This window comes from Nerophis lumbriciformis, linkage group LG20, assembly GCF_033978685.3.
Source record: "Nerophis lumbriciformis linkage group LG20, RoL_Nlum_v2.1, whole genome shotgun sequence".
In the NCBI taxonomy this organism is placed as follows: Eukaryota; Metazoa; Chordata; class Actinopteri; order Syngnathiformes; family Syngnathidae; genus Nerophis; species Nerophis lumbriciformis.
The window spans coordinates 14,455,001-14,467,500 of NC_084567.2; the positions used below are offsets into that span (position 1 = coordinate 14,455,001).

The window sequence follows — 12,500 nt, forward strand, 5'->3', positions numbered from 1 at the left end:
AATGTCAATAAAATCCAGGGATGGATTTTGGTGGGAGAGGTCTCTGCCTGTGAAGTGCAGCAAAATGTACAAATAAATAATAAAATAGGTTTCAGTACAACAGTCTCAATGGGGGGTTGGGACTTAAAGTGCAAGCGGGTATGTTGCCAAGGGCGGCTTCAAGGAGGGTAGACGCACAGTCTTTGGGGCCCGACGAGTCAGTGCCTGAAGGTGTGAATGTCATTGTGGAGGCTGAGCGAGGGCCCCGAGGGCCGGCTGTGCGCTCGGCAACTTTGGCTGCAGCTGCAGCGCTGGATCCACATCATGTCCCTGGAGAAGCTCTCGCCATCGGCGCAGAGGAAGCGCAGCCGCACGGTGCGCGAGGCGGACGGCGTGCAACAGCGGCCGTCCGCGCAGGACCCGCAGGCGCGAGGGCGGTAGCGCCGTCGGGTGGAGCATCCGGCGAAGCTCACCTGGACCGGCTCCCGCGGCCGAACAGTTCTCTGGCACTTCTTGCCCGGCGCACCCTGGAAAGAGATGTCATGGCGGTCACTGGGAGCTAATTTTAAGATCACGTTTATGTGTTTGAAGCTTACATTTAAAGTCTTATTTCAATAAATCTTACCAAGACAGATTTATTTTGCTCATTACAAGCATAAATAACTTGTATTAATAGTTTTTTAGTCTTTTCAAGGGCGGCATTTTTGTCCAGTGAATACGTTTGTTGCGTTGCTGTCTTTTTGAAAGAAACTTTGCAGCGTGCAGCCATTTGTTCCACGCCTGTTGCCACAAAACCAAACCACTGACAACACTTTTCCTTTCTTTGGAGCAAACGTCTCACTCTGGTTAGCGTTAGCATCAGCCAGTCTCGTCGAAGGTTCCGCGCGACACGCCTTGGTTCTAGGGTCACGGTTTGGTTCATTTTGGGCGCAAACCCCGTTTCCATATGAGTTGGGAAATTGTGTTAGATGTAAATATAAACGGAATACAATGATTTGCAAATCATTTTCAACCCATATTCAGTTGAATATGCTACAAAGACAACATATTTGATGTTCAAACTGCTAAACTTTTTTTTTTTTTTGCAAATAATCATTAACTTTAGAATTTGATGCCAGCAACACGTGACAAAGAAGTTGGGAAAGGTGGCAATAAATACTGATAAATTTGAGGAATGCTCATCAAACACTTATTTGGAACATCCCACAGGGGAACAGGCAAATTGGGAACAGGTGGGTGCCATGATTAGGTATAAAAGTAGATTCCATGAAATGCTCAGTCATTCACAAACAAGGATGGGTCGAGGGTCACCACTTTGTCAACAAATGCGTGAGCAAATTGTTGAACAGTTTAAGAAAAACCTTTCTCAACCAGCTATTGCAAGGAATTTAGGGATTTCACCATCTACGGTCCGTAATATCATCAAAGGGTTCAGAGAATCTGGAGAAATCACTGCACGTAAGCAGCTAAGCCTGTGACCTTCGATCCCTCAGGCTGTACTGCATCAACAAGCGACATCAGTGTGTAAAGGATATCACCACATGGGCTCAGGAACACTTCAGAAACCCACTGTCAGTAACTACAGTTGGTCGTTACATCTGTAAGTGCAAGTTAAAACTCTCCTATGCAAGGCGAAAACCGTTTATCAACAACACCCAGAAACGCTGTCGGCTTCGCTGGGCCTGAGCTCATCTAAGATGGACTGATACAAAGTGGAAAAGTGTTCTGTGGTCTGACAAGTCCAAATTTCAAATTGTTTTTGGAAACTGTGGACGTTGTGTCCTCCGAACCAAAGAAGAAAAGAACCATCCGGATTGTTATAGGCGCAAAGTTGAAAAGCCAGCATGTGTGATGGTATGGGGGCGTATTAGTGCCCAAGACATGGGTAACTTACACATCTGTGAAGACGCCATTAATGCTGAAAGGTACATACAGGTTTTGGAGCAACATATGTTGCCATCCAAGCAACGTTACCATGGACGCCCCTGCTTATTTCAGCAAGACAATGCCAAGCCACGTGTTACATCAACGTGGCTTCATAGTAAAAGAGTGCGGGTACTAGACTGGCCTGCCTGTAGTCCAGACCTGTCTCCCATTGAAAATGTGTGGCGCATTATGAAGCCTAAAATACCACAACGGAGACCCCCGGACTGTTGAACAACTTAAGCTGTACATCAAGCAAGAATGGGAAAGAATTCCACCTGAGAAGCTTAAAAAATGTGTCTCCTCAGTTCCCGAACGTTTACTGAGTGTTGTTAAAAGGAAAGGCCATGTAACACAGTGGTGAACATGCCCTTTCCCAACTACTTTGGCACGTGTTGCAGCCATGAAATTCTAAGTTAATTATTATTTGCAAAAAAAAAATAAAGTTTATGAGTTTGAACATCAAATATCTTGTCTTTGTAGTGCATTCAACTGAATATGGGTTGAAAAGGATTTGCAAATCATTGTATTCAGTTTATATTTACATCTAACACAATTTCCCAACTCATATGGAAACGGGGTTTGTATTAACAGTTTGTAGAAACAGCTTCAAAAGTTTTTAAAATGACATAATTTTTATATGAGACAAGAACACATTTATTTTTTTCATGCATTCTAAGTCGTAAAATACGGCAAATAAGAGGTGGCTAACAATGCAGCTAACGAGAGTACACTATTACGCCCATAAACCCCCCCCAAAAACATAAAAAACCCACCAACAATACTCCATGTACATGTTGTAACCTGATTATTAACCAAGTATTAGTGATATTGTCATTATACTCGCTAATACTGAGGAACTACTTTTAGCTGCGCCGTGATCTAACTAGCTTATGCTGCTTTATTGACATGTTGAGCTGCTGAATCGCGTCTGAGTTGGTGAAAGTTAAGTCCAGATGATAAAACATGCCTCTCACCTGGATAGTAGAAGGTTGTGGACGTAATCTGACAAGTTGGTCAACTTTGATATGGCGCTTGATTGAGCAAACTTTTTTTTTTAACCCTTCGTGAGGATTATGATTGAATCCTCATTTAAACAGGAACATGTTAACATCCCATCAGTTTTCAGTGAGAGCAGACATTGTACAGTGAGTGATTGTTTTATTATAGTTTGTTGTCTCTCATGAAGTCTTCCATGTTTAATGGTGTTGTTTTTGTTGAAGGGAAAGTGAACGTTGTGATGCATCTGTGAAATGAATGCTTAAAATTATGAAAAATGTGTAAATATCACATGTTATTATGAATGTGACGGATACTACATTATATATACACTTAAACCTTGATGGAGGTTTTGGGATGTTTTTTTTAGAGCGACTTCCATTTGCTCCATTGTTAGCTGACTTTTGCTATTTTGTATTTATTATTTAGAATGCATAAAAAATGTATATGTTCTTGTCTTACATAATGATTGTGAATGATAGACAAAATCTCCCACAAAAAGTGAAGTTCCCATTTCAAATCTGGACTGTTTATTAACTGAGTGGACTCATGACGCCATGAACACTTTTGCTCTCTCACTCCGTGTGTACCAAACTAAATGTTTCCTAAAAAAAAACCCAGACTACAAATATTCATAAAAACATGTACGGTTACGCCCCTATGAGACAATAACTATCATATTTTCAAGACTATAGGCCGCTACTTTTTTCCTACACTTGGAACCCTGCGGCTTATGCAATAATGCCGCTAATCTGTGGATTTTTCTTCGCTAATGTCCATCAGGGGACGCTCTTTCTGAGTAAATAACTCATTTAACAATTTATAGATCTGTGGTTTATAATTCGGTGGTGTTTATATATGTAAAAAAAATAAATTTTCTTTTTAAATTTAGTTGGCACGTTTTATAATCCAGTGTGGCTAATATATGGCAAAACATATAAATTTTTGATGATTTAGTGGCCGCTGCTTATAGTTTAATATATGGGAAAATGTGTTTTTCTTTTACAATTTAATGGGTGTGGCTTATAGTTCGGTGCTGCTAATATATGGAAAAAATATTTTTTTCCCTTTTAAAATTTAGTGGGTGCGGTTTAAAATCTGGTGCGGCTAATATATGTAAAATATGTGTTTATTTTCAAATTAATGGGGTGTGGTTTATAGTCCGGTGCGGGCTTATATATGTAAAAATATCCATCCATCCATTTTCTACCGCTTATTCCCTTTGGGGTCACGGGGGGCGCTGGAGCCTATCTCAGCTACAATCGGGCGGAAGGCGGGGTACACCCTGGACAAGTCGCCACCTCATCGCAGGGCCAACACAGATAGACAGACAACATTCACACTCACATCCACGCACTAGGGCCAATTTAGTGTTGCCAATCAACTTATCCCCAGGTGCATGTTTTTGGAGGTGGGAGGAAGCCGGAGTACCCGGAGGGAACCCACGCAGTCACGGGGAGAACATGCAAACTCCACACAGAAAGATCCCGAGCCCGGGATTGAACCCAAGACTACTCAGGACCTTCGTATTGTGAGGCAGATGCACTAACCCCTCTGCCACCGTGAAGCCCCAGAAATATATAATATATATATATAAATATTTTTTCTTTTAAAATGTAGTGTGTGCGGCCTATAGTCTGGTGCAGCTAATACATGTAAAAAAAAATTCGGCTAATATATCTAAATAAATATATTTTTAAAATCAGCAGGGGCGGCTTATAGTCGGGTAACGTGTTTCCTTTTTAAATTAAGTGGGTGTGGCATATAGTCCGGTGCGGCTAATATATGTCAAAATATATTTTTTCCTTTTAAAACTTAGTAGGTGCGGCTTATAGCCAGGTGCGGCTAATACATGGAAAACATTTATATTATTAAAAAAAAATTGTGGGTGCAACCTATAGTCTGGTGTGGCTAATATATGTAAAAAAAAAAAAAATTGGCTAATATATCTAAATAAATATATTTAAAAAATCAGCAGGGGCGGCTTATAATCGGGTGCGGCTAATATATGTAAAGATATATTTTTTCTTTTAGAATTTTGTGGCCGCAGCTTATAGCCCGGTGCGGCTAATTTATGTACAAATATTTTTTCCGTTTAAAACTTAATGGGTGCGGCTTATAGTTCGGTGCGGCTAATATATCTAAATAAAACAAATTAAATTTAGTTGGTGCATGTAAAGATATTTTTCCTTTTTAAAATTTAGTGGCCGCAGTTTATAGTCAGGTTGGGAAAATATATGGGAAAATATGTGTGTCTTTTAAAATTGTGTGGGTGCGGCTTATAGTCCAGTGCAGTTAATATATGTCGAATATTTTTTCTTTTGAAACTTAGTGGGTGGGCCTTATAGTCCGGTGCGGCTCATTTATGTAAAAATATTTTTTTTGCGGCTAATATATCTAAATAAATATATTTTAAAAATCAGCAGGTGCAGCTTACATATGTAAAGATATCTTTGTGGCCGCAACCTATAGCAGCTATTGTATGTAAAAATATTTTTCCTTTTAAAACTTAGTGGGTGCACCTTATAGTCCGGTGCGGCTAATATATCTAAAATATATTTTTTTCCCTTTTAGAACTTAGTGGGTGTGCCTTATAGTCCGGTGCGGCTAATTTATCTAAACAAATAAAAATATTTAGCGGGTGTGGCTAATACATGAAAAACATTTATTTTATTTAAAACTTTAGTGGGTGTGGCTTATACTCCGGTGCGGCTAATAAATTGAGGAATATGTTTTTCTTTTAAAATTAAGTGGATGCGGCTTATAGTCCAGTGCAGTTAATATACTGTATGTCAAATATTTTTTCTTTTGAAGCTTAGTGGGTGCACCTTATAGTCCGTGCGGCTAATGTGTCTAAACAAAAAAACCTGCGATTTTGCCGGTGCGGCTTATAGACAGGTTTGTCTGATATATGTACAAATATTTTTCCTTTTAGAATTTATTGGCCGCAGCTTATAGTCCAGTGCATCTCATTTATGTAAAAATATTTTTTTTGCGGCTAATATATCTAAATAGATATATTTTAAAAATCAGCAGGGGCGGCTTATAGTCGGGTACGGCTAATATATGTAAATATATATTTTTTCTTTTAGAATTTTGTGGCCGCAGCCTATAGCCCGGTGCGGTTAATTTATGTAAAAATATTTTTCCGTTTAAAACTTAGTGGGTGCGGCTTATAGTCCGGTGAGGCTAATATATCTAAATAAAACAAATTCAATTTTGTGGGTGCGGCTTATAGTCCGGTGCGGCCAATATATGTAAAGATATTTTTCCTTTTTAAAATTTAGTGGACGCAGTCCGGTGGGCCTAATATATGGGAAAATATGTGTTCCTTTTAAAATTTAGTGGGTGCAACCTATAGTCTGGTGTGGCTAATAAATGAGGGAAAATAAACATTTTTAAAATTTAGTGGGTGCGGCTTTTAGTCCGGTGCGGGCTAATTAATGGGAAAAGATGTTACCTTTTTAAATTAAGTGGGTGTGGCATATAGTCCGGTGCGGCTAATATATGTCAAAATATTTGTTTTCCTTTTAAAACTTAGTAGGTGCGGCTTATAGCCAGGTGCGACTAAAATATGGAAAACATTTATTTTATTAAAACAATTTAGTGGGTGCAACCTGTAGTCTGGTGTGGCTAATAAATGGGGGGAAAAAAATATTTGTAAAATTTAGTGGGTGCGGCTTTTAGTCCGATGCGGGCTAATTAATGGGAAAACGTGTTTCCTTTTTAAATTAAGTGGGTGTGGCATATAGTCCGGTGCAGCTAATATCCATCCATCCATCCATTTCCTACCGCTTATTCCCTTTGGGGTCGCGGGGGGCGCTGGAGCCTATCTCAGCTACAATCGGGCGGAAGGCGGGGTACACCCTGGACAAGTCGCCACCTCATCGCAGGGCCAATACAGATAGACAGACAACATTCACACTCACATCCACACACTAGGGCCAATTTAGTGTTACCAATCAACTTATCCCCAGGTGCATGTATATGTCAAAATATTTTTTTTCTTTTAAAACTTAGTCTGGTGCGGCTAATATATATAAAATATTTTTTCCCCATTTCAGAACTTAGTGGGTGCGGCTTATAGTCCGGTGCGGCTACGTTATAAAAACTTATTTTGCGGGTGCGGCATGAAAACATTTATTTTATTTAAAACTTTAGTGGGTGTAGCTTGTACTCTGGTGCGGCTAATAAATTGAGAAATATTTTTTCCTTTTAAAATTAAGTAGTTGCGGCTTATAGTCCAGTGTAGTTAATATATGTCAAAATATTTTTTCTTTTGAAACTTAGTGGGTGCGCCTTATAGTCCGGTGCGGCTAATGTGTCTAAACAAAAAAAATTGCGATTTTGCCGGTGCGGCTTATAGACAGGTGCGTCTGATATATGTACACATATTTTTCCTTTTAGAATTAAGTGGCCGCAGCTTATAGTCCAGTGCAGCTCATTTATGTAAAAATATTTTTTTTGCGGCTAATATATTTAAATAAATATATTTTAAAAATCAGCATGGGCGGCTTATAGTCAATCGGGTGCGGCTAATATATGTAAAGAGATATTTTTTCTTTTAGAAATTTGTGGCCGCAGCCTATAGCCCGGTGCGGTTAATTTATGTAAAAATATTGTTTCCGTTTAAAACTTAGTGAGTGCGGCTTATAGTCCGGTGCGGCCAATATATGTAAAGATATTTTTCCTTTTTAAAATTTAGTGGCCGCAGTTTATAAATGGGGTGGGGCTAACATATGGGAAAATATGTGTTTCTTTTAAAATTTTGTGGACGTGGCTTTTAGTCCGGTGCGGGCTAATTAATGGGAAAACGTGTTTCCTTTTTAAAGTAAGTGGGTGTGGCATATAGTCCGGTGCGGCTAATATATGTCAAAATATTTTTTTTCCCTTTTAAAACTTAGTAGGTTCGGCTTATAGCCAGGTGCGGCTAATATATGGAAAACATTTATTTTATCAAAAAAATTTAGTGGGTGCAACCTATAGTCTGGTGTGGCTAATAAATGGGGGGAAAACTATATTTTTTAAATTTAATGGCTGCGGCTTATAGTCTGGTGTGGCTAATATATGCAAAAATATATTTGTCTTTTAAAATTTAGTGGGTGTGGCTTACGGTACGGTGCGGCTAATATGTGTAAAAAAAAATTATGTCAAAATTTAGTGGGTGTGGCTTACGGTACGGTGCGGCTAATATGTGTAAAAAAATGATGTCAAAATTTAGTGGGTGTGGCTTATAGTCCAGTGCAGCTAATATATGGGAAAAAAATATATATATTTTTAAATTAAGTGGGTGTGGCATATAGTCCGGTGCAGCTAATATATGAGGAAACATTTTTCTTTTAAAATGTAGTGGGTGTGGCCTAATTTTTTTTTTTCCTTTTAAAACTTAGTGGGTGCGGATTATAGCCAATAAATAAAAATAATAAATGGGGGGGAAAAAATATTTAAAAATTTAGTGTGTGCGTCTTATAGTCCGATGTGGGCTAATACATTTAAAAATATTTTTCTCTTTTAAAATTTAGTGGGTGTGGCTTATAGTCCGGTGCGCTCTATAGTCAAGGAAATACGGTACTCAGTGATCCTTCATGCAATAGAGTGATTTTTTCATTGCATACCCAAATAGCGAGAGGAAGCTCCGGGTCACACTCTCGTATCTGACACAGCCTGGTTTCTCCGATCAACTGACAGTCTGGGTTGTTATTGGTGACGCGGCTTGACAGGCCCATCCCACAGGAGGCGGAGCATTCTGTCCACTCGGTGGTTTGTGCGAAACATCTGGACCCCGGCGACGCCTCAGACACGGAGAATGAATCTGTGAAACATGCGAAAGGTCACACTTATGTGGAAGTGAAACAGGAAGTGGTGAGTTGATTTCACCGACTCAGCATCTGTGTTGTCGCTGATGAAGAATGCACACGACTGGGGGAAATGAAGTATTAGTGATTCTTAAACAGTTTTCTCGAAAACACCAGCAAACTGTTCAAAATGTTTGTATTTGATTGAGGGAAATAAGTATTTGAGCCCAATACAAATAGTAGTTGAGTATTTATAGGGGTGCCAAAAATTTTTATTTTTGAATGAATCACGATTCTTAATGGATTTTAATCTTTCTTTTTTTTAAATCTGTCCTGTCCAGCCAGTCAGACAAATCATATAGTTGATGTAGATGATCTATATCTGCTATACAAATTTACTTTAGAAAATAAGTGTTGTATACTTCTCTTGTTGCCTTATTTGTATTTGACTTTATTAAATAATTGGCGAGAATTTTATTCAACAAAACCACTTTTCTTTGAAGTCATATAAATCGGAGCTGATTTTCTATTTTATGGAAGAATCATAGAAGTGGTATCCAATGGCATTAAAAAAGTATTGATTTTGAATCGAGAATCGGAAGGATTCGAGATCAAATCGTTTCGAATCGGGAATTCATTCTGAATCAAATCATTTCGAATCGAGAATTGATTCTGACTCAAATTGTTTCGAATCAAAAATTGATTCTGAATCAAATCGTTTCGAATCCAGAATCCATTCTGAATCGAATCGTTCAAATCGGGTATCGATTCTGTAACAAATCGTTTCAAATCGAGCATCGATTCTGAATGGAATCATCGCCCCCAAGAATGGAATCGAATCGTGTGGTGCCCAAAGATTCATAGCTGGGTTGTTTTTTTTTAAACAGTTTACTTTTAAGTCATATGAACATTGATCAGAGCTGAATGTTTATTTTATGGAAGAATGTAGTTAATCATAGAAGTGGTATCCAATGGTATTAAAAAAGTATTGATTTTGAATCGAGATTCGTTTTGAATCTTGAATCGAAACGTTTCGATTGGAAAATCGATTTTGAATCAAATCGTTTCAAATCGAGAATCCATTCTGAATTGAATCGTTTGGAATCGGGAATCGATTCTGAATCAAATCATTTCGAATCGAGAATTGATTCTGACTCAAATTGTTTCGAATCAAAAATTGATTCTGCATCAAATCGTTTCAATTCCAGAATCCATTCTGAATCGAATCGTTCAAATCGGGTATAGATTCTGTAACAAATCGTTTCAAATCGAGCATCGATTCTGAATGGAATCATCGCCCCCAAGAATGGAATCGAATCCTGTGGTGCCCAAAGATTCATAGCTGGGTTGGATTTTATTAAACAGTTTACTTTTAAGTCATATGAACATTGATTAGAGCTGAATATTTATTTTATGGAAGAATGTAGTTAATCATAGAAGTGGTATCCAATGGAATTAAAAAAGTATTGATTTTGAATCGAGATTCGTTTTGAATCTTGAATCAAAACGTTTCGATTGGAAAATCGATTCTGAATCAAATCGTTTCGAATCGAGAATCCATTCTGAATCGAATCGTTTCGAATCAGGAATCGATTCTGAATCAAATCGTTTCGAATCGAGAATTGATTCTGACTAAAATTGTTTCGAATCAAAAATCGATTCCGAATCAAATTGTTTCGATTCCAGAATTCATTTTGAATCGAATCGTTCGAATCGGATATCGATTCTGTAACAAATCGTTTCGAATCGAGCATCGATTCTGAATGGAATCATCTCCCCCAAGAATGGAATCGAATCATGTGGTGCCCAAAGATTCATAGGGTTGGATTTTATGAAACAGTTTACTTTTAAGTCATATAAACATTGATCAGAGCTGATTCTTTATTTTATGGAGGAATGTAGTTAATTATAGATGTGGCATCCAATGGTATTAAAAAAGTATTGATTTTGAATCAAGATTAGTTTTGAATCTAGAATCCATTCTGAATCTAATCACTTCAAATCAAAAATCGATTCTGAATCAATTTCGTTTCGAATCGAGAATCCATTCTGAATCGAATTGTTTCGAATCAAGAATCGATTCTGAAATCAAATTGTTTTGAATCTACAATTCATTCTGAATCGAATCATTTTGAAACAAGAATCGATTCTGAATCAAATTGTTTTGAATCGAGGATCGATTCTGAATGGATTCTATTTGTCGATTATACGTTTTGATAATTTTTTCATATTTTTTTGTTTGTTTTATGTCTTTTTGTCATAGAAATCTTTGTTGTTGTTTTTTTTATGGAAAACACACAAAATGCCCCTAAAGCTGACCAACATGCCGGATTGTAGTCAGCTGGAGGCGTGTCTTAATGAAATGAAAACACAATATTTGATGTGAAGTAATTGGAGCCTTAAATATGTCAATAATTCATAACAACATTGATTCATTGATTCATTATTATTTTTGGAGTGATGACAGTTTAGGAAAAATCACACTAAAAAACTCATAAAAGTGTTAAAAAATAAGTCATCATTTTTTTTTTAAACTTTCAACACTAAAGTCTTTAAATCAACTTAGATCTGTTTGTCGATTATAAGATTTTATAATTTTTCATGTTTTTTTTGGTTGTTTGTTTTATGCCCTATTTGTCTTAGAAAACTTGTGTTTTTTTATGACTAACACACAAAATATGCAATATTTCCCCCCAAAAAATATTTAAAAGTGGAATATTTGTAAGTAAGTAATTGGAGCCTTGAATATGTCAATAATTCATGACAACATTGATTATACTTTTTTTTTTTTTTTTTGAGTGATGACAGTTTAGGAAAAATCACACTAAAATTAGTGGGGATCCAAAAGGGTCCCACTCATAAAAGTGTTAAAAATAAGTAACTTTTTTTTTTTTTAAACTTTCAACACTTTTTTACTCACAGTTTTTATTATTTGTTCATGTTTTTGTTTGTTTTATGTCCTATTTGTCTTGGAAAACTATAGTTTTTTTATGACTAACACACAAAATACACAATATTTTCCCCAAAAAAATATTTCAAAGTGTAATATTTGATGGGAAGTAATTGGAGCCTGAAATAGGTCAATAATTCATAAAAACATTGATTTTGATTTTTTTTTTAACGAGAATTTTTTTTTAATTTAAAAAAATCCCACTAAAATGATTGGGGATCCAAGAGTCCCAGTGATACGTGTTAAAATTAAGTCAACCATTTTTTTTTTCAACACAGATCTGTTTGTCGATTAGACGTTTTTATAATTTTTTAACCCCCACACACACACCCTTAAGTATATACTTGTTTTCCTCCCACACACACCCCCTTAAGTGTATACTTGTTTTCCACCCACACACACCCCCTTAAGTGTACACTTGTTTTCCTCCCACACACACACCCTTAAATTTATACTTGTTTTCCACCCACACACCCCCCTTAAGTGCATACCTGTTTTCCTCCCACACACACCCCCTTAAGTATATACTTGTTTTCCTCCCACACACACCCCCTTAAGTATATACTTGTTTTCCTCCCACACACATGCCCTTAAGTGTACACTTGTTTCCTCCCACACACACACCCTTAAGTGTATACCTGTTTTCCTCCCACACACCCCCCCCTTAAGTGTATACCTGTTTTTCTCTCACACACACACCCTTAAGTGTATACTTGTTTTCCACCCACACACACACACTGAAGTGTATACTTTTTTTTTCTCCCCCACACACACACCCTTAAGTGTATACCTGTTTTCTTCCCGTACACACACCCTTAAGTGTATACCTTTTTTTCTCCCCACACACACCCCTT

At 37.3% G+C, this 12,500-nt stretch overlaps 1 protein-coding gene across 1 annotated transcript in view; it reads right to left on the bottom strand.

The window, feature by feature from the left end:
* LOC133619465 (CCN family member 1-like) overlaps positions 1 to 12,500 on the bottom strand; it is a 32,880-nt gene that overhangs the window by 438 nt on the left and 19,942 nt on the right. Inside the window, exons 4-5 of the mRNA XM_061980502.1 lie at positions 8,517 to 8,713; positions 1 to 506 (exon numbers count right to left, since the gene is read on the bottom strand). The exon at positions 1 to 506 is cut by the window's left edge and continues 438 nt beyond it. Of these exons, the coding sequence (XP_061836486.1) occupies positions 198 to 506; positions 8,517 to 8,713 (506 nt within the window). The 3' untranslated portion in view covers positions 1 to 197. The remainder of the gene's footprint in view (positions 507 to 8,516; positions 8,714 to 12,500) is intronic.